Below are 24,454 nucleotides of genomic sequence, written 5' to 3'. Positions count from 1 at the left end.
GTGCCAACTGTAAAGTTTGGTGGAGGAGGAATAATGACATTTTAGAGGATTCTGTGCTTCCAGCTTTGTGGCAACAGTTTGGGGAAGGCCTTTTCCTGTTTCAGCATGACAATGCTTCTGTGCACAAAGTGAGGTCCATACAGAAATGGTTTGTCGAGATCGGTGTGGAAGAACTTGACTGGCCTGCACAGAGGCCTGACCTCAACCTCATCGAAACACATTGGGGATGAATTGGAATGCTGACTGCGAGCCAGGCCTAATCACACAACATCAGTGCCGGACCTCATGTTCTTGTGGCTGAATGGAAGCAAGTCCCCGCAGAAATGTTCCAACATCTCATGGAAAGCCTTCCCAGAAGAGTGGAGGCTGTTATAGCAGCAAAGGGGGGACCAACTCCATATTAATACCCATGATTTTGGAATGAAATGTTCGACGAGCAGGCGTCCACATACCTTTTGTCATGTGGAGCATATAGTGTCCTCAGAAAGTATTCACATCCCTTGACATTTTCCACATTTGGTTGTGTTACAGCCTGCATTTATGGATACGTCCAAAGTTGTTGCAAAAAAGGCCAACAAAGTCAAGGTATTGGAGTGGCCATCACAAAGCCCTGACCTCAACCCTATAGAACATTTGTGGGCAGAACTGAAAAAGCGTGTGGGAGCAAGGAGGACTACAAACCTGACTCAGTTACACCAGCTCTGTCAGGGGGAAGGGGCCAAAATTCACCCAACTTATTGTGGGAAGCTTGTGGAAGGCTATCCGAAACATTTGACCCAAGTTAAACAATTTAAAGGCAATGCTACCTAATTGCTACTAATGCTACTAATTGAGTGTATGTAAACTTCTGACCCACTGGGAATGTGATGAAAGAAATAAAAGCTGAAATAAATCATTCTCTCTACTATTATTCTGACATTTCACATTCTTAAAACAAAGTGGTGATCCTAACTGACCTAAGAGAGGGAATTTTTACTAGGATTAAATGTCAGGAATTGTGAAAAACTGAGTTTAAATGTATTTGGCTAAGGTGTATGTAAACGTCCGACTTCAACTGTATATATACAATTTTCTGTAAGGTCCTGCAGCTGAGCAGAGAATTTCAACCACAAAGATCAGAGAGGTTTTCCAATGGTTCTCAAAGAAGGGCACCTATTGGTAGATGGGTAAAAAAAACATTGAATATCCCTTTGAGCATGATACAGTTATTAATTATACTTTGGATGGTGTATCAATACACCCAGTCACTACAAAGATACAGGCACCCTTCCTAACCCAATTGTGGGAGAGGAAGGAAACCGCTCAGAGATTTCACCATGAGGCCAATGTGACTTTAAATGTGACTTTTTACTGGGTTTAATGGCTGTGATAGGAGATAACTGAGGATGGATTAACAATATTGCAGTTACTCCACAATACTAACATAAATGACAGAGTGAAAAGAATGAAGCCTGTTCAGAATACAAATATTCCAAAACATGCATCCTGTTTGTAATAAGGTACTAAAGTAATACTGCAAAAAATGTGGCAAAGAAATTAACTTTTTGTCCTGAATACAAAGCGTTATGTTCGGGGCAAATCCAACACAACATATCACTGAGTACCACTCTTCATATTTAAGCATGGTGGTGGCTGAAACATGTTATGGGTATGCTTGTCATCGGCAAGGACTAGGGAGTGTTTTAGGATAAAAATAAACGTAATAGAGCCAAGCACAGGCAAAATCCTAGAGGAAAACCTGGTTCAATCTGCTTTCCAATAGACACTGGGAGGTGAATTCACCTTTCAGCAAGACATTTACCGAAAACACAAGGCCAAATAAACACTGAAGTTGCTTACCAAGACGACGTTGAATGTTCCTGAGTGGCGTAGTTACAGTTTTTAATTAAATCGGCTTGAAAATCTATGGCAAGACTTGAAAATGTCTGTCTAGCAATGATCAACAACCAACTTGAAAGCGCTTGAATAATTATTTAAAGAATAATGGGCAAATATTGTACAATCCAGTTGTGCAAGGCTTTTAGAGACTTACCCCAAAAGACTCACAACTGTAATCGCTGCCAAAGGTGATTTTAACATTTATTGACCCAGGGTGTTGTATACATATCTAATAAAGATATTTATTTTCATTAATGTGGCTAATAGAGGTACTCGCCTATCTACACTGGCTTCCTGTTAAGGCTAGGGCTGATTTCAAGGTTTTACTGATAACCTACAAAGCATTGCACGGGCTTGCTCCTAGCTATCTTTCCGATTTGGTCCTGCTGTACGTACGCTGCGGTCACAAGACGCAGGCCTCCTTATTGTCCCTAGAATGTCTAAGCAAACAGGGCTTTCTCCTATAGAGCTCAATTTTTATGGAATGATCTGCCTATCCATGTGAGAGACACAGACTTGGTCTCAACCTTTAAGTCTTTACTGAAGACTCATCTCTTTAGTAGGTCCCATGATTGAGTGTAGTCTGGGCCAGGGGTGCAAGGTGAACGGCAAGGCATTGGAGTGACAAACTGCCCTTGCTGTCTCTGCCTGGCCAACTCCCCTCTCTCCACTGGGATTCTCTGCCTCAAACCCTATTACAGGGGCTGAGTCACTGGCTTACTGGTGCTCTTCCATGCCGTCCCTAGGAGGGGTGCGTTACTTGAGTGGGTTGAGTCACTGACGTGATCTTCCTGTCCGGTTTTTCACCCCTTCGAGCTTGTGTGGTGGAGGAGATCTTCGTGGGCTATAAACCTTGTCTCATGGTAGTAAGTTGGTGGTCTGTTGATATCCCTCTAGTGGTGTGGGAGCTGTGCTTTGGCAAAGTGGGTGGTGTTATATCCTGCCTCGTTGGCCCTGTCAGGGGGTATCGTTGGACGTGGCCACAGTGTCCCCCCCCCCCCCCGTCCGTCTCAGCCTCCAGTATTAATGCTGCAATAGTCTATGTGCCAGAGGCTAGAATCGGTCTGTTATTTCTGGTGTAATTATCCTGTCTTATCTGGTGTCCTGTGTGAATGTAAGTATGCTCCCTTTAATTCTCTCTCTCTCCCTCCCCTCCCGGAGGACATGAGCCCTAGGACCATGCCTCAGGACTACCTGGCCTGATGACTCCTGGATGGCCCAAGTCCACCTGGTTGTGCTGCTGCACCAGTTCCAACTGTTCTACCTGCGGCTATGGAATCCTGACCTGTTTACCAGACGTGCTACCTTGTCCCGGACCTGCTGTTTTGAACTCTCTCTCTCTACCGCACCTGCTGTCTCAACCTCTGAATGCTTGGCTATGAAAAGCCAACTGACCTTTACTCCTGAGGTACTAACCTGTTGCACCCTTTACAACCACTGTGATTATTATTTGACCCTGCTGGTCATCTATGAACATTTGAACATCTTGAAGAACAATCTGGCCTTAATGGCCATGTACTCTAATAATCTCAACCCGGCACAACCAGAAGAGGACTGGCCACCCCTGGTTCCTCTCTAGGTTCCTTCCTAGGTTCCTGCCTTTCTAGGGAGTTTTTTCTAGCCACTGTGCTTCTACATCGGCATTGCTTGCTGTTTGGGGTTTTAGGCTGGGCTTCTGTATAGCACTTTGTGACATCTGCTGATGTAAAAAGGCTTTATAAATACATTTGATTGATTGACTAATAAAATATACACTGCTCAAAAAAATAAAGGGAACACTAAAATAACACATCCTAGATCTGAATGAATGAAATATTCTTATTAAATACTTTTTTCTTTACATAGTTGAATGTACAAAATGACACAAAAATTATCAATGGAAATCAAATTTATCAACCCATGGAGGTCTGGATTTGGAGTCACACTCAAAATTAAAGTGGAAAACCATACTACAGGTTGATCCAACTTTGATGTAATGTCCTCAAAACAAGTCAAAATGAGGCTCAGTAGTGTGTGTGGCCTCCACGTGCCTGTATGACCTCCCTACAACGCCTGGGCATGCTCCTGATGAGGTGGCGGATGGTCTCCTGAGGGATCTCCTCCCAGACCTGGACTAAAGCATCCGCCAACCCCTGGACAGTCTGTGGTGCAACGTGGCGTTGGTGGATGGAGCGAGACATAATGTCCCAGATGTGCTCAATTGGATTCAGGTCTGGAGAATGGGCGGGCCAGTCCATAGCATCAATGCCTTCCTCTTGCAGGAACTGCTGACACACTCCAGCCACATGAGGTCTAGCATTGTCTTGCATTAGGAGGAACCCAGGGCCAAACGCACCAGCATATGGTCTCACAAGGGGTCTGAGGATCTCATCTCGGTACCTAATGGCAGTCAGGCTACCTCTGGCGAGCACATGGAGGGCTGTGCGGCCCCCCAAAGAAATGCCACCCCACACCATGACTGACCCACCGCCAAACCGGTCATGCTGGAGGATGTTGCAGGCAGCAGAACGTTCTCCACGGCGTCTCCAGACTCTGTCACGTCTGTCACATGTGCTCAGTGTAAACCTGCTTTCATCTGTGAAGAGCACAGGGCGCCAGTGGCGAATTTGCCAATCTTGGTGTTCTCTGGCTAATGCCAAACGTCCTGCACGGTGTTGGGCTGTAAGCACAACCCCCACCTGTGGACGTTGGGCCCTCATACCACCCTCATGGAGTCTGTTTCTGACCGTTTGAGCAGACACATGCACATTTGTGGCCTGCTGGAGGTCATTTTGCAGGGCTCTGGCAGTGCTCCTCCTGCTCCTCCTTGCACAAAGGCGGAGGTAGCGGTCCTGCTGCTGGGTTGTTGCCCTACTACGGCCTCCTCCACGTCTCCTGATGTACTGGCCTGTCTCCTGGTAGCGCCTCCATGCTCTGGACACTACGCTGACAGACACAGCAAACCTTCTTGCCACAGCTCGCATTGATGTGCCATCCTGGATGAGCTGCACTACCTGAGCCACTTGTGTGGGTTGTAGACTCCGTCTCATGCTACCACTAGAGTGAAAGCACCGCCAGCATTCAAAAGTGACCAAAACATCAGCCAGGAAGCATAGGAACTGAGAAGTGGTCTGTGGTCACCACCTGCAGAACCACTCCTTTATTGGGGGTGTCTTGCTAATTGCCTATAATTTCCACCTTTTGTCTATTCCATTTGCACAACAACATGTGAAATTTATTGTCAATCAGTGTTGCTTCCTAAGTGGACAGTTTGATTTCACAGAAGTGTGATTGACTTTGAGTTACATTGTGTTGTTTAAGTGTTCCCTTTATTTTTTTGAGCAGTGTATATTTGTGAGAAAAAAAATCCACTTTGTTGAGAATGACAATTAAATCCATTTTAATCCCACTTTGTAACCCAATAAAACGTTGAAAAAGTCAAGGTGTGAATACTTTAGGAAGGCAATGTATATACTGTATATATATATATATTTTTTGTTTGTTTCCCTGTAATACTACTAGCCACCTAGCACTTTTATGAAGTTGCCTTCAGCTAGCCCAGATAAATTCCCAAACTCATAACTAGCTACCAAGAAACCATTTCAGGCTATCAATCAAGTTAAAGTAGCTAGCTTGTCTAACTACCTTAGCTGGCATGCCTGCTGGCAAGGTTGGAGGACTTTTGAAAAGCAAACAACTACTAAATGCACTAAGTAAGACTCACATGCCTTTCAATCTTTTAGCCAGATTTTTGCTGAGAAGCATATTTAGTTTCTTTAAAAAAAATAGCCACCAGTCAGGAGGATACAGACAGCTCAAGAGGTATTCTTATATATGCAGAAAAATAAACACGTTTTTTTTTACATAGAATTAATCATAATGATTATGGCTCTCGATTGCAGGAATAAGCTGTTTTAGGTGTTTGAAAAATTGTCCAACTTAACCTGTCTAGGATCAGCGTGGCGCTAGCGGCACCCCCCCCCCCCCCCCCACTGAAAAACCAGTGCCGCGAAATTCAAAAAAAATATTTTTTTAAAATATTTAACTTTCACACATTAAAGTCCAATACAGCTAATGAAAGACACAGATCTTATGAATCCAGTCAACATTTCCGATTTTTAAAATGTTTTACAGGGAAGACACAATATGTAAAGATGTACATCTATTACCTAAAAACACATTAGCATAATCCACCATCTTTTATTTGTCCACCAACACCAGTAGCCATCACCAATTCGGCTAAACTAAGATATTTATAGCCCCTAACCAACAAAAAAACTCATTAGATGACAGTCTGATAACATATTTATGGTATGGGATAGGTTTTGTTAGAAAAAAGTGCATATTTCAGGTATATGGCATAGTTTACAATTGCACCCACCATCACAAATGGAATAGAATAATTACAATGAGCAACGTGTTTACCTAACTACTAATCATCAAACATTTCGTAAAAATACACAGCATACACGAATCGAAAGACACAGATCCTGTGAATACAGACAATATTTCAGATTTTCTAAGTGTCTTACAGCGAAAACACAATAAATCGTTATATTAGCTTAGCACATAGCAATTAGCAGCCCAGCATTGATTCTAGCCAAAGTGAGCGATAAAAGTCAACATCGCCAAAAGATATTAATTTTTTCACTAACCTTCTCAGAATTCTTCCGATGACACTCCTGTAACATCACATTACAACATGCATATACAGTTTGATCGAAAATGTTTATATTTAGCCACCAAAATCATGGTTAGACAATGTGAAATGTAGACAAGCTGGTAAAGAAAACGTCCTTGCGCCACTTAGACAGTGATCTACTCTTATACATAAATACTCATAAACGTGACTAAAAAATATAGGGTGGACAGGGATTGATAGACAATTTAATTCTTAATACAATTGCGTTATTACATTTTTTAATTTATCCTTACTTTTCAATACAGTTTGCACCAAGCGAAGCTACGTCAAAAAACATGGCGTCCTAAGCCACTAAAATGTTTCGACAGAAACACGATTTATCATAATAAAAATGTCCTACCTTGAGCTGTTCTTCCATCAGTATCTTGGGCAAAGGATCCTTTCTTGGGAGAAATCGTCTTTTGGTGGAAAGCTGTCCTCTTGCCATGTGGAAATGTCAACTACGTTCGGGATGAACTGAAAAGCGTGCCCAACTTTTCACATCGTTGCAAAAATAAATGTCCCAAAATCGCACTAAACGGATATAAATTGCTATAAAACGCTTTAAATTAACTACTTTGTGATGTTTGTAACTCCTATAACGAGTGAAAAGATGACCGGAGAAATATAACAGGCTAAACTAACGCTTGGAACAGGAGAGGGTCGGTGTCTTCCACGCGCGTTACGCAGCAAGAAAAGACTTGCTAGCTAAAGGTTTTTTTCATTTGTAGGGCCTGTGAACGAGCAATCGAGCCCGTTGGAATCGTCATCACGTAAAGGCATCCAGGGGAAGACGTAAGAAGTGTCCGTATAGTCATAGCAACGACAGAGCCCTTTTAAATGACTTCAGAAAAGTGGCCAACGTTTCTCAAATCTGACTCCATGTCAGGGAAATTGCTGTAGAATGGGCTCTGTTCCACTTAGAGACAAAATTTCAACTCCTATAGAAACTATAGACTGTTTTCTATCCAATAATAATAATAATATGCATATTGTACGATCAAGGATTTTGTGGGAAGCCGTTTAAAAAATTAGCCACATTAGCATAAATAGTCTAAACAGCGCCCCCATCCCCAACAGGTTAAGGACGGTAGGCCTAGCCCCCCTACGTACCACCCCCAGACATCCTCACATACTTTGTGCCCCCTCAGATTTTTGGGATGGATGATGCCCCTGATCTATGCCAAGGTGCATTGAAGCTGCCAAGGTGCATTGGAGCTGCTCAACGCCCTATTGAGACACTTTATGTTGGTGTTTCCTTTATTTTGGCAGTTACCTGTATATGCAGGTGTTATTGTGTGATACAATACATTTGTGTGATGTATCTATGCGCTGTATGTTTTTTGTTTCTGTTTGTTTGTTGTTTGTTTTTGTTATATGCTGTGCTTACAAAATGGAATTACTGAATGTCACATGACTTATTGAATGTTGTGAAAACCAATAAATACAATTTTCCGCCCACAAAAAGGACAAGGGGGATAACGGAAGTATGTTCGATTTACAGTAGCTTGTCTGGCGGGCAGTCAGCACAAAGTGCAACCTCTTCGCGCCCATCTAACACACACCATATCAAGTGCAACTCTGGTTGTAAACTGGTTTTCTGGTTGAGGATAAATCAACCAGATTATAACCAATGGGTCTCTGTTACAACCAGGTAAACATTTTTTTTCTTCTCAAGACAACATCAAGTTTACATCTGATAAAAGCATCTAAAAAGATGTCATCGACGTCAATCGATTCCTTTGAAATCCATGGGTTAGGGGAAAGTGAACGAGTACACTTTTGGGGGGAGGATAGAGAATCGGAGCACAAACAGACAGGGAGGAGAGTCTTTGTACCTTGTTTCCAGCTGAAGCGGGACTTCCCCAGGATCCAGAACTCGTGGTTGTCAAAGTGGATCTCCCCGCGCGGGGGCAGGAAGGCATGGGCCAACTCCCCGTTCAACCCATCAAAACAGGGGTGCAATGGAGACCACCAGCAGTCTGTGTGGTTCCACGTGTAGAAGCCTGGAAGCATGAGCACACACACGCGAACACATTTAAAGCAGGAGGAATTAAAGTCACACACACACACCTTTAACTTATTCATGTCTAATCCATAGTGATTCTGTTCGGTTCTGTTTAATTATGTGGTCTTACCGATGATAATGTCAGCACTCTTGTTGGGGTTTGTGATTTCAGCGAAGTAGAGAGGGGACACGTCGCTCCACTTGGAGAACGCAATGCTGATGGCCTTGCGGGTGCTGTCTTTGTTCAGCGTGTTGGGAAACTTCACGATCCTGACAGACGTGAACGGACACGCAAGACAGACAGAGACAGACAGACATGAACGGACAGACAGATGTGAACAGAAAGACAGGCACAAGTATAGATTGTAAAGTGATAGACAATGCGACGAACTTGGATTCCCAAAAACATATTGCTGTTCCCTTTCAGTCGGTCATTCAGTATAACATGCTATGGGAAGTCAACGATCAACCATATTCACCTGAAAAACGCCCAACAGGACAACGGATGCCGAGTCTGTCACGCCTGCTCCCACTCTTCCCCCCCCTGGTGCTTGAGGGCGCCAGGCTGCCCTGCATCACGCACTCCTGCCATCATCAATTACGCACATCTGCCTTCCCTCGTCACGCGCATCAGCGATATTGGACTCACCTGGACTCACTCATCACCTGTTTTTTACCTCCCCTATATTTGTCTGTTCCCCTGCGCTAATCCCTGCTGATGCATTAATTGTTTTTGTCTTTGTTACCCTTGTGCTGAAGCTGTTCCTGTCTCGTTCAATGTCCGTTCCTTAGTAAATGCTTGACTCCCCGTACCTGCTTCGTCTCTCCAGTGTCAATTCATGTGACAGAATGCATCAGCTAACATACGAAGCATCGAGGAGTACTGGTGTTCCGGTTGGTGGTGACGTCAGCTCTGGGTCACCGTCGATGAAACCGGGGGTGCCTAGCCAGCTCGTCGGGCTTCCACGATCTAGCTGGCTCGAGAGGTTTCCTTGCCACGGTTGGCTCGGAAGACGCCCATCCCACGTTAGGCTTCAGCCAGATCGTCAGGTCTTGTTCGCCGAGCCGGCCCAGGAGTTTTTTTGTTTTGTTGGTGACGTCGGGGTGGACTCTGCCGCCGATGCAACCGGGGGTGCCTAAGCCAGCACATCGGGCTTCCACGCCCTGGCTGGCTCGAGAGGTTTCCTTGCCTCGGTTGGCTCGGCAGGTTTCCATTCCATGTCACGCTCCACTGGATCATCGGGCTCCCTCGTTGCAGCGGGATCGACAAGCGTCCTTGCCCCAGCCCGATCGTCAGACTCCCATGCCTCAGCCGGCTCGCCAGGCTCCCATGCTCCTGCCGGTTCGTCGGGCTTCCACGCCCCAACCGGTTTGCCCCCGCCCATGTCTCGGGCCGTTACGCCCAGGTTAGACGCCGGGTGGCGCCCCTAGAGGGGGGGTACTGTCACGCCTGCTCCCACGCACTCCTGCCATCATCAATTACGCACACCTGACTTCCCTCATCACGCGCATCAGTGATATTGGACTCACCTGGACTCACTCATCACATGTTTATTACCTCCCCTATATTTGTCTGTTCCCCTGCTCTAATCCCTGCTGATGCATTAATTGTTTTTGTCTTTGTTACCCTTGTGCTGAAGCTGTTCCTGTCTCGTTCCATGTCCGTACCTTTGTAAATGCTTGACTTCCCGTACCTGCTTCGTCTCTCCAGTGTCAATTCATGTGACAGAGTCTGCCCTTGGAAGTCTTGCCTTCCTGGCTATAATACTGGGGCTCACATCCATTTCCTCAATTCTTCTCTCTTCAGCTCGCCTTTTCAAGCACACAGACTACGAGATTTGGCTCTGACTTAGGTGTCTGTTAGTGGGGAGTACTCGTCCCCCTAGATGTTGAGAGTTTGGGGTATTGGTATCGGTTTTTGTGTTTGCTAAAAGCAAACTATTTTCTGCTCTACTTGTGTAGCTAATGCTTCCTTGCTTGGGTAGGATTTGTGTTTGCTAATACCCCACTACTTTCTGCTCTGCTTGTTTAGCCAGTGCTTCCTTGCTTGAGTAAGATGGTCAGTGGTAAGAGTAAGTTTAAAAAGGTTAACTAATCGGATGACATCAGTCTGGGGCAACCTAAAGCCACGGCTTTGGATTTGGCGGGGAGAGTGAACTATTGGTGGTAATGCGCCTTTGATGGAGCTGTGTCGTAAGGCGGCAGATCACCTGGGGGTGGATTGGCCATCTTATCCCCCTCAGTGGACATCCTCCAGGTTTGGGGGAAGGTATTTACCTCCTGTCCCTGCAGCAGTGAAGCGCCTGCTTAGCCCCGTTTAAACATTTTGCAGATGAGCTAAAGACGACCTGGGATTCCCCTCATTCAGCCAGGCTGGTGCTGCCAGGTTATGGTGAGTTCATGAATGTAGAGGGTATGAAGGAGGCGGGGCTCGTTTGCACACCGCCGATGGATGGAAAGCTGCCAAGTTACTTAGCTTTCGAATAATAAACAGTGCCTGTTCTCGGCGGATCAGCTGGACAAAGTGTAAAAGGCTCATGGTGTTGTTCTTGACAGGGACAGGAGGATGTATTTGGATGAGCCAGTTTCGCCAACAAGGTTGTTTGGCTCAACTATGGTCCTTACAGGCCTGTTTCGAAGAGAAACAAAAACAGGACGCAGCTCTACTGGTTCTTATCCCACGAAAATCCTTTCTGGACTCAGATCTAAATCGTGCGTTTTTGTACCAACAAAGGAGGGTCGCATTCCGGCTCTGTCTGGCACGGTTCCTTTATGATAACTGTGGTGCCTCTGGGACTTTTGTTGATACGTCTTTTTCAACGCTGTTGATGCGTCTGTTTCGTGGTGATCACGGCAGAGGAATCTTTACTGGGTTGGGGAGCGCTGTGTGTGTGGTACTCTGAAAGAGGGATTTGGTCATCAGCGTAAAGGGAGCTGCATATTGAATGGTAGTGTATGCTACGGACTGTTTTGCTGGCGCTGGGGCGTTTCCTTCCGATGTTGGAGGGCCATGTGTTGGTAAGGTCCGACAGCATACACTACCATTCAAAAGTTTGGGGTCACTTAGAAATGTCCTTGTTTTTGAAAGAAAGGCAAAAGTTTTTGTCTCTTAAAATAACATCAAATTCATCAGAAATACAGTGTAGACATTGTTAATGTTATAAATGACTATTGTAGTTGGAAACGGCTGATTTTTAATGGAATATCTACATAGGCGTACAGAGGCCCAATATCAGCAACCATCACTCCTGTGTTCCAATGGCACGTTGTGTTAGCTAATCCATGTTTATCATTTTAAAAGGCTAATTAATCAGTAGAAAATAATTTTGCAATTATGTGAGCACAGCTGAAAACTGTTGTTCTGATTTTAAAAAAGTAATAAAACTGCGTGTTGTCATCTGTTCTTCTCAATGAGGGATCTGTGCACTCCGCGGGGACCCGTGGTGGGTTCTGTGTCATTGGGTCTATTGTCCCAGGCGCACAGGAGAGTCTGGCACCGATGACCACAGATATGGGGTCTGTGGGTTTGGCCCCTGAAGGGTTGAATTTGACGGCTAGGAGTTTACCCTCGAACGTGATTACGACTATACAGTCGGCGCGTGCGCCCTTTACAAAAGGGTTGTTCGTCAGTCTGTCATTCACAATTTGGTGTCAGGTTAAAGGAGTTTCTCCTTTTCAGAGGTCTTTGGTGTACATTTTGATGTCCTTGCGGGAGCTTTTTGAGCAGGGCCTTTCTTTTTCCACATTAAAGGTTTATATCAGTATACCCTTCCCGTATGGAGTCCGTGCCAGGCGACTCCAAATTGATGTTACGTACTAATGCGACAGCTATTCTTCTTGGGGTCCACACAAAACATGAAACATGACATAATAATAATAATAACCTCACCATCTTAAATAAGCATGCCACATTCAAAAAATGTAGAACCAGGAACAGATATAGCCCTTGGCTCTCTCCAGACCTGACTGCCCTTGAACAGCACAAAAACATCCTGTGGCGTTCTGCATTAGCATCAAACAGCCCCTGTGATATGCAACTTTTCAGGGAAGTTAGGAACAAACATACACAGGCAGTTAGGAAAGCTACGGCTAGCTTTTTCAAGCAGAAATTTGCATCCTGTAGCACAAACTCAAAAAAGTTCTGGGACACTGTAAAGTCCATGGAGAATAAGAGCACCTCCTCCCAGCTGCCCACTGCACTAAGGCTAGGAAACACTGTCACCACCGATAAATCCACTATAATTGAGAATTTCAATAAGCATTTTTCTACGGCTGGCCATGCTCCACCTGGCTACCCCTACCCCGATCAACAGCCCTCCACCCCCCACAGCAACTAGCCCAAGCCTCCCCCACTTTTCCTTCACTCAAATACAGATAGCTGATGTTCTGAAAGAGCTGCAAAATCTGGACCCCTACAAATCAGCCGGGCTAGACAATCTGGACCCTCTCTTTCGAAAATTATCCGCCGAAATTGTTGCAACCCCTATTACTAGCCTGTTCAACCTCTCTTTCGTGTCGTCTGAGATTCCCATAGATTGTAAAGCTGCCGCGGTCATCCCCCTCTTCAAAGTGGGAGACACTCTAGACCCAAACTGCTACGGACCTATATCTATTCTACCCTGCCTTTCTAAGGTCTTCGAAAGCCAAGTTAACAAACAGATTACCGACCATTTCGAATCCCACCATACCTTCTCCGCTATGCAATCTGGTTTCAGAGCTGGTCATGGGTGCACCTCAGCCACGCTCAAGGTCCTAAACGATATCATAACCGCCATCGATAAGAGACATTACTGTGCAGCTGTATTCATCGACCTGGCTAAGGCTTTCGACTCTGTCAACCACCACATTCTTATTGGCAGTCTCAACAGCCTTTGTTTCTAAAATGATTGCCTCGCCGGGTTCACAAACTACTTCTCTGATAGAGTTCAGTGTGTCAAATTGGAAGGCCTGTTGTCCGGACCTCTGGCAGTCTCTATGGGGGTGCCACAGGGTTCGATTCTCAGGCCGACTCTCTTCTCTGTATACATCAATGATGTCGCTCTTGCTGCTGGTGATTCTTTGATCCACCTCTACGCAGAGGATATATGTTTTGACCATGACAGTTTACAATCTCAAGTAATGCCAAGTAATTTAGTCTCTTGAACTTGTTCAACAGCCACACCATTCATTACCAGATTCAGTTGAGGTCTAGAACATAGGGAATGATTTGTACCAAATACAATGCTCTTAGTTTTAGAGATGTTCAGCACCAGTTTATTATTGGCCACCCATTCCAAAACATACTGCAACTCTTTGTAAGGGTTTCAGTGACTTCATTAGCTGTGGTTGCTGATGCGTATATTGTTGAATCATCAGCATACATGTAAACACATGTTTTGTTTAATGCCAGTGGCAGGTCATTGGTAAGAATAGAAAAGAGTAAAGGGTCTAGAGAGCTGCCATGTGGTACACCACACTTTACATGCTTGACATTAGAGAAGCTTCCATTAACGAAAACCTTTCGAGTTCTATTAGATGGATAGCTCTGAATCCACGATATGATAGAGGTCAATGACTTTCGACAAGGACAAAGGTTGCCTAGCGGTGTGCGTGCTCACTCCACTAGGGGTGTGGCGGCTGCTTGGATATTGTTCAGAGCTATGACAGTTGGTGCTGCAGTGAGAGGTTTTATTGCGTGGATGTAACTGCTCCCGGTCTAGCTCATAGCATTCTTATGGCTGGGTCCAGAAGTGGGTGCTGGCAGCGTGTAAAGTGTGCATTATCAAGGTTACCACAGTTTACTGTGGGTTTGAGTATTGGGCTGCCGTGGTCGATGCTATGCTTTACCATGTCATGACAGGTGTTCTGTTGTTTTGGACTTGGAGTTCCTTGTACGAGTTCTGACATTTCAGCCTCACAAGGTAAGTATTGTTGGCCGAATATAAACAGTGTAGTTATTCCCTCCGCAAGGCAATCAAACAAGCGAAATGTCAGTATAGAGACAAAGTGGAGTAGCAATTCAACGGCTCGAGACGATTGTGGCAAGGTCTACAGACAATATCGGACTACAAAAAGAAAACCAGCAATGTCACGGACCTGACGTCTTGCTTCCAGACAAACTAAACACCTTCTTTGCCCACTTTGAGGATAATACAGTGCCACCGACATGGCCCGCCACCAAGGAATGTGGGCTCTCCTTCTCCGTGGCTGACTTGAGTAAGACATTTAAACGTGTTAACCCTCACAAGACGGCATCACTAGCAGCATCCTCAGAGTATGTGCAGACCTGCTGGCTGGTGTGTTTACGGACATATTCAATCTTTCCCTATCCCAGTCTGCTGTCCCCACATGCTTTAAGATGGCCACCATTGTTCCTGTACCCAAGAAGGCAAAGGTAACTGAACTAAATGACTATAGCCCCGTAGAACTCACTTCAGTCATTATGAAGTGCTTTGAGAGGCTAGTCAAGGATCAAATCACCTCCACCTTACCTGTCACCCTAGACCCACTTCAATTTGCTAACCGCCCCAATAGGTCCACAGACAATGCAATCGCCATAACACTGCACACTGCCCTATCCGATCTGGACAAGAGGAATATCTATGTAAGAATGCTGTTCATTGACTATAGCTCAGCATTCAACACCATAGTACCCTCCAAGCTAATCATTACGCTAGAGGCCCTGGGTCTCAACCCCGCCCTGTGCTATTGGGTTCTAGACTAATTCACGGGCCACCTCCAGGTTGGGAAGGTAGGAAACAACATCTCCACTTCACTGATCCTCGACACTGGGGCCCCACAAGGGTGTGTGCTCAGTCCCCTCCTGTACTCCCTGTTCACTCATAACTGCGTGGCCATGCACGCCTCCAACTCAATCATCAAGTTTGCAGACGACACAAAAGTAGTAGGCTTGACCACCAACAATGACGAGACAGCCTACAGGGAGGAGGTGAGGGTACTAGTGTCAGCAAAACAACCTCTCACTCAACGTCAACAAAACAAAGGAGATGATCGTGGACTTCAGGAAACAGCAGAGGGAGCATTCCTCTATCCAAATCAACGGGACAGCAGTGGAGAAGGTGGAATGTTTTAAGTTCCTCGGCATACACATCACGGACAAACTGAAATGGTCCACCCACACAGACAGTGTGATGAAGAAGGCGCAACAGAACCTCTTCAATCTCAGGACGCTGAAGAAATTTGTCTTGTCACCTAAAACCCTCACAAACTTTTACAGATGCACAATTGAGAGCATCCTATCGGGCTGCAGCACCGTCTGATATGGCAACTGCACCACCCACAACCGCAAGGCTCTCCAGAGGGTGGTGCGGTCTGCTTTAATAATGTTTACATACAGTTGAAGTCGGAAGTTTACATACACTTAGGTTGGAGTCATTAAACCTGTTTTTCAAACACTCCACAAATTTATTGTTAACAAATTACAGTTTTGGCAAGTCGGTTAGGACATCTACTTTGTGCATGACACAAGTAATTTTTCCAACAATTGTTTACAGACAGATTATTTTACTTATAATTCACTGTATCACAATTCCAGTGGGTCAGAAGTTTACATACACTAAGTTGACTGTGCCTTTAAACAGCTTGAAAAATTCCAGAAAATTATGTAATGGCTTTAGAAGCTTCTGATAGGCTAATTGACATAATTTGAGTCAATTGGAGGTGTACCTGTGGATGTATTTCAAGGCCTACCTTCAAACTCAGTGCCTTTTTGCTTGAAATCAAGGGAAAATCATAAGAAATCAGCCAAGACCTCAGAAAACAAGTTGTAGACCTCCACAAGTTTGGTTCATCCTTAGGAGCATTTTCCAAATGCCTGAATGTACCACGTTCATCTGTACAAGCAATAGTACGCAAGTATAAACACCATGGGACCACGGAGCCATCATACCGCTCAGGAAGGAGACGTGTTCTGTCTCCTAGAGGGGGAGGCTTGCAAGCCGAAGAACACCATTCCAACCGTGAAGCACGGGGGTGGCAGCATCATGTTGTAGGGGTGCTTTGCTGCAGGGGGGACTGGTGCACTTCACAAAATAGATGGCATCATGAGGTAGAAAATTATATGGATATATTGAAGCAACATCTCAAGACATCAGTCAGGAAGTTAAAGCTTGGTCGCAAATGGGTCTTCCAAATGGACAATGACCCCAAGCATACTTCCAAAATTGTGGCAAAATGGCTTAAGGACAACAAAGTCAATGTATTGGAGTGGCCATCACAAAGCCCTGACCACCATCCTATAGAAAATGTGTGGGCAGAACTGAAAAAGTGTGTGCGAGAAAGGAGGCCTACGAACCTGACTCAGTTACACCAGCTCTGTCAGGAGGAATGGGCCAAAATTTACCCAACTTATTGTGGGAAGCATGTGGAAGGCTACGCGAAACGTTTGACCCAAGTTAAACAATTTATAGGCAATTTAACCAAATACTAATTGAGTGTCTGTAAACTTCTGATCCACTGGGAATGTGATCAAAGAAATAAAAGCTGAAATAAATCATTCTCTCTACTATTATTCTGACATTTCACATTCTTAAAATAAAGTGGTGATCATAACTGACCTAAGACAGAGAATTTGTACTTGGATTAAATGTCAGGAATTGTGAAAAACTGAGTTTAAATGTATTTGGCTAAGGTGTATGTAAACTTCCGACTTCAACTGTATCTTGCATTACTCATCTCATATGTATATACTGTTTTTTATACTAGAGGTCGACCGAATAATCGGAATGGCCAATTAATTAGGGCCGATTTCAAATTTTCATAACAATTTTTTTACACCTTTATTTAACTAGGCAAGTCAGTTAAGAACACATTCTTATTTTCAATGACGGCCTAGGAACGGTGGGTTAACTGCCTTGTTCAGGGGCAGAACGACAGATTTTTACCTTGTCAGCTCAGGGATTCAATCTTGCAACCTTACGGTTAACTAGTCTAACGCCAGACGTTAGACCAGACGTTACAGTAAGAAGCCAAGGTAAGTTGCTAGCTAGCATTAAACTTATCTTATAAAAAAATAATCAATCAATCAATCATAATCACTAGTTATAACTACACATGGTTGATGATATTACTAGTTTATCTAGCGTGTCCTGTGTTGCATATAATCGATGCGGTGCGCATTTGCGAAAAAGGACTGTCGTTGCTCCAACGTGTACCTAACCATAAACATCAATGCCTTTCTTAAAATCAATACACAGAAGTATATATTTTTAAACCTGCATATTTAGCTAAAAGAAATCCAGCTTAGCAGGCAATATTAACCAGGTGAAATTGTGTCACTTCTCTTGCGTTCATTGCACGGAGAGTCAGGGTATATGCAACAATTTGGGCCGCCTGGCTCATTGCGAACTAATTTGCCATCCGTATTTCACTGAAAGAATAAACGTTTTGTTTTCGAGATGATAGTTTCCGGATTCGACCATATTAATGACCCAAGGCTCGTATTTCTGTGTGTTATTATGTTATAATTAAGTCTATGATTTGATAGAGCAGTCTGACTGAGCTATGGTAGGCACCAGCAGGCTCGTAAGCATTCATTCAAACAGCACTTTCGTGCGTTTTGCCAGCAGCTCTTTGCAATGCTTCAAGCATTGCGCTGTTTATGACTTCAAGCCTATCAACTCCCGAGATTAGGCTGGTGTAACCGATGTGAAATGGCTAGCTAGTTAGCGGGGTGCGCGCTAATAGCGTTTCAAACGTCACTCGCTCTGAGACTTGGAGTAGTTGTACCCCTTGCTCTGCATGGGTAACGCTGCTTTGAGGGTGGCTGTTGTCGATGTGTTCCTGGTTCGAGCCCAGGTAGCGGCGAGGAGAGGGATGGAAGCTATACTGTTACACTGGCAACACTAAAGTGCCTATAAGAACATCCAATAGTCAAAGGTATATGAAATACAAATCGTATAGAGAGAAATAGTCTATATAATTCCTATAATAACTACAACCTAAAACTTCTTCCCTGGGAATATTGAAGACTCATGTTAAAAGGAACCACCAGCTTTCATATGTTTTCATGTTCTGAGCAAGGAACTTAAATGTTAGCTTTCTTACATGGCACATATTGCACTTTTACTTTCTTCTCCAACACTTTGTTTTTGCATTATTTAAACCAAATTGAACATGTTTCATTATTTATTTGAGGCTAAATTGATTTTATTGATGTATTATATTAAGTTAAAATAAGTGTTCATTCAGTATTGTTGTAATTGTCATTATTACAAATAAATAAAAGAAATCGGCATCTAATTTTTTTGGTCCTCCAATAATCGGTATCGGCGGTGAAAAATCATAATCGGTCGACCTCTATTTTATACCATCTATTGCATCTTGCCTATGCCGCTCTGTCATTGCTCATCCATATATATTTATATGTATATATTCTTATTCCATTCCTTTACTTAGATTTGTGTGTATTAGGTAGTTGTTGTGGAATAATTAGATTACATGTTAGATATTGCTGCACTGTCGGAACTAGAAGCACAAGCATTTCGCTACACTCGCAATAACATCTGCTAACAATGTGTATGTGACCAATAACATTAGATTTGATTTGAAGAGATTTTATTGTAGGCAGAACGCATCGGAGTACAAATCAGCCCGTACTCTACATAGACCAGAGCGGCATATTGATCTGTGCCATTCACTTTGAACTGGACTGTGTTACCATCATGAGCGGTCATGAGTAGATGCGCTTGTTTTGAGATCATAGCGAGAGCTGCGTGTAGTCACGTTTGCACATGTTTTCATATCCTTTGCTAGTTAGTGAGTTAGTAGCCCAGGTATAGATCATTTGTAGTCAGCAATGGGGGAGTGATTGCTTTCTACAAGAGCACAAAACGTGAACATTTCTAGACATCTTTGAAAAGCGAGTCTGGTAAGGATTTTTTTGTATTAAAAGGGGCAGTGTTGTATTTCGAGACAGGCTTGAATAAGTTAAGGGTAGCATAATTTGTCTGAATCTCTATAATAACGGTATGGGAATAATAAAACATTTAATTTTGAATCAAACAACACAATAATATTTTCAGTCACCTCCTTGTCTGAAGGGCAAGTGGATAAACAGGTTAATGTCTCTCAAGTCTCATGGAATGTAGGCCTACATTGAAAACCACACGTTGGCTGCTACTGTAGGCTGAATGATAGAACAGCTATTTCCATGTTAAAATGTTATGGGATGCATTTTCTCCATTGTTTTTGATGATAGGAAACTCTGGTAGGTCTACATTATGATCAAATAGCCACAGTAGCCTACTTGACCACTCTCTGAAACTGTAGCTTAAAGCGGGTACAGCCTTATTGTTCACAGTAAGCGCACGCTGGACGTTGCACAGAATTTTTTTTACCACGTTCAAGTTTGCGGTCAGCACACCTGAAATTTGCTCAGTGTCCCTTTTGAAGGAACATTGAGAGTGAATACTTTCTGAAGGCACTGCATATCTAATCCTCTCAGATCTTCAAAAGTGCCTAGGGGGTAGGGACAAGGGTCTGACTCGACATTCAGGGTCTCACTTGTAGGTGAGGTTGAAATGCTTCCACTTGTGTCCCAGTGGGTTGATGGCGTAGCGTTTGGAGCGGCTCAATGCCGCTCCTGTCGCAGGATGATGCTTCACAGAACGCAGGGACTCCACAGACCCCCCACCAGCTTCCTGAGAGAGATGGAGGGGGAGAGAGAGATCATTAGAGGTGACAAGAGGAGCGTGACATGACCATGGAGAGGTGAAAACAGTGTGTGTGTGTAGGAGAGAGAGTGAGAGAGAAGCTTTGCACAGTCGGTATGTTGCAGTAGAGAGAATGGTACAGCGCCTGAGGCAAAGAACAAATGATCAGTAGCCTGTGAAACAAGACAGGACCAGTGGCAACCTGTCATTCAGGGCAAGCTCGAAAATTCAAGCCCCTTGGGTGCTGCCATAGAGTTACATTAGAAGTGCCCATCCAAGAAGGCTCAAGGTCATTGGCCACAGATAAAATGACATCAAATCACTTTATATCTGCCGTAGCTTTGATTGGACTGATCATGTCAACATCACACTTTCAAAATCTTTACTAGACAAGCGGTCATCATCTACTGGCAAATCCTTTTCAATCCTTGTCATATGAAGAGACATTATAGATAAAACGTATCGGTGCTCATTGGCCATTTGACATGAACATTACACAACAAGTTCGAAATCGCAAATTCAACAATCAGTGGTTTGGGAGGAATCAGAGGCTAACTGCAAGTGTTGCAAAGCAATCACTAGCCTGCTATTCAGTGGAGAGAGTGTGTGGTCCAAGTCTGGGTTTAAAGGTCTCTTTTCCAAGTTTAAAAGGATAAGCGTTCAACACCATGGGCCAGAAAAGGTTGAAATACAGTGCATTCGGAAAGAATTCAGACCCCTTGACTTTTTTCAAATTTTGTTACGTTAAAGCCTTATTCTAAAATGGATTAATTCGTTTTTTCCCCCTCATCAATCTATACACAATACCCCATAATGACCAAGCAAAAACAGGTTTTAGGATATTTTAGCAAATGTATTAAAAAAAACGTACATTTGACATTTACATGATACATATGGCCCTATGGCCCTTTTCTCAGTACTTTGTTGAAGCACCTTTGGCAGCGATTACAGCCTTGAGTCTTCTTGGGTATGAAGCTACAAGCTTGGCACACGTATATTTGGGGAGTTTCTCCCATTATTCTCTGTGGATCCTCTCAAGCTCTGTCAGGTTGGATGGGGAGTGTCGCTGTACAGCTATTTTCAGGTCTCTCCAGAGATGTTAGATCGGGTTCAAGTCAGGGCTCTGGCTGGGCCACTCAAGGACATTCAGAGACTTGTAGTAGCCCATGTGCCTCACCCTAATAATTTCCCTTTCCCCCTCAGCCTACTGTTCTGACTTGGTGGTGCAGCCTGTAGACTGTTTTAGAGAAATGTAATCATTGAATATTGTAAGAGCTTTCATTGTCTGCTTATATGCCCCCTTTATTTATCCTACGGTTCTGACTTGGTGTACAGAGAGAATACTGTAAGAACGGCCCATGTTCTGAATTCTGTCGCTGAACAAATAGTTATATTGACTACGTCCGTCCTAGCTCGCTCATTAATGTCTTAATCGAAATTACAGATTGCCTATTATCTGCCCGTCATCCCCTTATGCCATAGTTTGTACATCTCAATTGTCAGTAGAAACCACATTTGTTTAGGCAAGTCAGCAATATCAGATGTGTTTTTTTTATGCAGTAAATGAGGCTGAATTAACTGTTTCGATGCCAGACAAGGCTCCGCTGATAGCCAGGTGTAGCAGTAGTACGTATTCAATCCACTGTGCTGAAAATAAAGCTCTGCTGTTGGGACAGCTTTATGTAGGCCCTAGCAGTTTGTGGGCACCGTTTGTCACCGTTATAGTGCAATTAATGTATTGTTTAGTGTTGTGTGTGTTGTGTAGTGGCTTTGCTGGCATGCATGTAAAAAAATTTTAAAAACAAGTGGGGTTTTCCCCACCAAGATTCACATGCAAAAACCACTTCAATGATGAATTTTTTTTGAATCAGCTACTGGGAGAGGATTTCAACTCCCACCCCGAAAACAAAATAGTTATTTGAGTTGTTCATTCTATTTCTCCACCTTTCTTCCACTATTTCTTCCACTAGGAGTTAAAAGGAATACATTAAAGTCAAGTTAAGCCATTGCATTTTTCAGGCTTCCTGGCAAAAGGGAGTATGTCTGGCCTCCTCTAGGAAGAAAATGTAAAAAAAACACACGTGGCACAAGTGCAAAAAGGAACAGAAATCACAACTTAACCCTACACAAATGTAGAACCCTCCTCATCCGCTCTAGTCGCTTGACAGTCCCTCTCCATCTATCCATCGCTCTGTGCTAAAATATCTGTCACCCACATGTGAGCTGAAGCGTTCTCCTCCAGCGCCCCCCTCCCCTCACCACCTAAACCACTCCTTCCTTTCTTTTCTTCTTTCCCCCCATTCTTTCCCCCCAACAAAACACAATCAATTAATGAAAATACTGGGTTTGTTGAGTTGCTCGCACAGGCAAACAGTCTAAATATTACTTTCAATCATTTCCATGTGCAGCCGCCCACTTACCGTTGTCCTTCTACACGTAGGGAGTCCGCCGACCCCATCCAACCCTACAAACATCAGCACTAGTAGAAAAAGTATCGGACGAGTTCCGCGCATCTCAAACACTGGGACGAAGCCCTTGGGCGAACTCAACGTCTGCTTCCTGTGCTCCATTGGAACCTGTAGTCTCTTTACAGTTGACGGTCAATGGTAACCTACACTCAATGTTGAGAGCACATGGTTCTGCTAAATGCAATGATTGGTATAAAAGATATTGATCATCTTGGATAGGCTACCTTATTCAGGTGTTTTCATGCAGAAAGCATGAGTAGGCTATCCTTCCTCTGAACCAGAACGCGGTGCGTAATCACAACGTGAAAACCACATTTGAACAGCTCTGCAGAGAATTGGCCATTTGGGTATGTAGCTCCAAATTCTCCCGTCCCATCAAACTCGTATCATTCTCAGCATTCCGCGCTATTCCCCTGTGATATAATTGTAAGCTCTTACTTTTCCACCGAGTCCTTCATTAATTGCATCGCATTTGTATGTTTATTGGGTAACTTTGATACTTCCGTGCCTAGTCTGCAGCGACCGAAGGGATCAGGTGTCGGTCGTACAAGTTCGGGCACGTCAGTCGAGTGGCGGGATAGAGAGAGAGCGCCGCCCAGTTCTAAAACAACAATTTGTCTCACAGCCTCTGCTCTCCCATTCTCTCAAGTGCTCTCGAACTACACACAGTTCTCAACCAGGCGAATAGAGAGGGTAAAATGTTCAACTGTCCTCAAAGACAGCCTTGAAGTCTTCAAACTATTGTTGGGCTGTAAACTCTTACTTAAATAACCGCTTGTGGAGTGTAAAAGTATCTCTCATCGGTTGAGGCCTCAATCCGCCATGGCGTAGAAGACAAATTATGAAAATAAATCATAGTTTATAGGCTAAAGCCACTTTTTTTTAAGGAAACTTTTTTCTTCACATTTATTAGTACGTGTTATTTAGCCACCAAAACTTGACATCGACACCAGCAAGTCTGCAACCCAACCCAAAAAAACACAGCAGCCAGGGGTTTCTTCACGGTGAGTGCTATTGGGGATCCTTGGGACGTCCATAAACTCTAACCCTAACCCAAGGATTCCAAATTGCACGGACTGTTTCTTCACCTGTTGACTCATGTGGCGCGCAGTCCCAACTGTCCGCGCAAGGAAGGTGGGCACCATGACAATATTGTCGCAAATAACATCCTTCCAGATGCGCTCATTTCTCTTTGTTCAAACAGGCTCCATTAGTCCACTTCCTGGCAATTAGCAAGTGGCAACTCAAAAGACTAACAGAGGAGATGTCAAAAAAGTTAACTAACTCAAATAATGATTGAAATCTAGGCCTTACATCTAGCCTATCTCAACTCTCTCTGAGCCTCCTCTAGGTGTGTTAGCTCCTCTGCAAATTATGGATCATCCATTGAAGAGGAAGGCGTTTAGTAGTCTACCATGACTAGCCCACAGTATGCCCCATCCTGTTTAGACTACAGCAATGTGTCACCATCTGCAATGCTGTGGCTCAGGAAGAGGCTTTAGGCTTTGCCTCACTGCGTCAAGGGTTTGTTCTAGCCACCATCCCTTCATTCACCTTCAGAAAGTGGCCACGCTGGCAACTCTAAAAGTTATACAATTCTGCATGTGAAGTGTGCTCTCATAAAAAAAATGCATTGTGCAGAATGAGGTAAAATGTTTGTCAATTGAACTTTTTGGCATTGCCCATGGTCTGGCTGGCCAAGTGGTCCACAGTTTCCCCCTATCCCCATCACTCGGGCTGACCTTAGGAAGACCCCGAGACAGCCTGTGGTTTTCAATAGAAGAGGACC

The 24,454-nt window shown here is 44.1% G+C and overlaps 1 protein-coding gene across 1 annotated transcript in view; it reads right to left on the bottom strand.

The window, feature by feature from the left end:
* Window positions 1–24,454, bottom strand: part of mmp23bb (matrix metallopeptidase 23bb) — a 32,058-nt gene extending 7,604 nt beyond the window's left edge. The window contains exons 1-4 of the mRNA XM_055879358.1: window positions 22,618–24,454; window positions 20,049–20,185; window positions 8,677–8,816; window positions 8,377–8,544 (exon numbers count right to left, since the gene is read on the bottom strand). Coding sequence (XP_055735333.1) covers window positions 8,377–8,544; window positions 8,677–8,816; window positions 20,049–20,185; window positions 22,618–22,767 — 595 coding nt within the window. The 5' untranslated portion in view covers window positions 22,768–24,454. The remainder of the gene's footprint in view (window positions 1–8,376; window positions 8,545–8,676; window positions 8,817–20,048; window positions 20,186–22,617) is intronic.

The sequence above is a fragment of the Salvelinus fontinalis genome, chromosome 24 (assembly GCF_029448725.1).
Source record: "Salvelinus fontinalis isolate EN_2023a chromosome 24, ASM2944872v1, whole genome shotgun sequence".
NCBI classification, from domain to species: Eukaryota; Metazoa; Chordata; class Actinopteri; order Salmoniformes; family Salmonidae; genus Salvelinus; species Salvelinus fontinalis.
The sequence above is the reverse complement of the archived record's forward strand: the minus strand, read 5'-3'. Positions and strand labels throughout refer to the sequence as shown.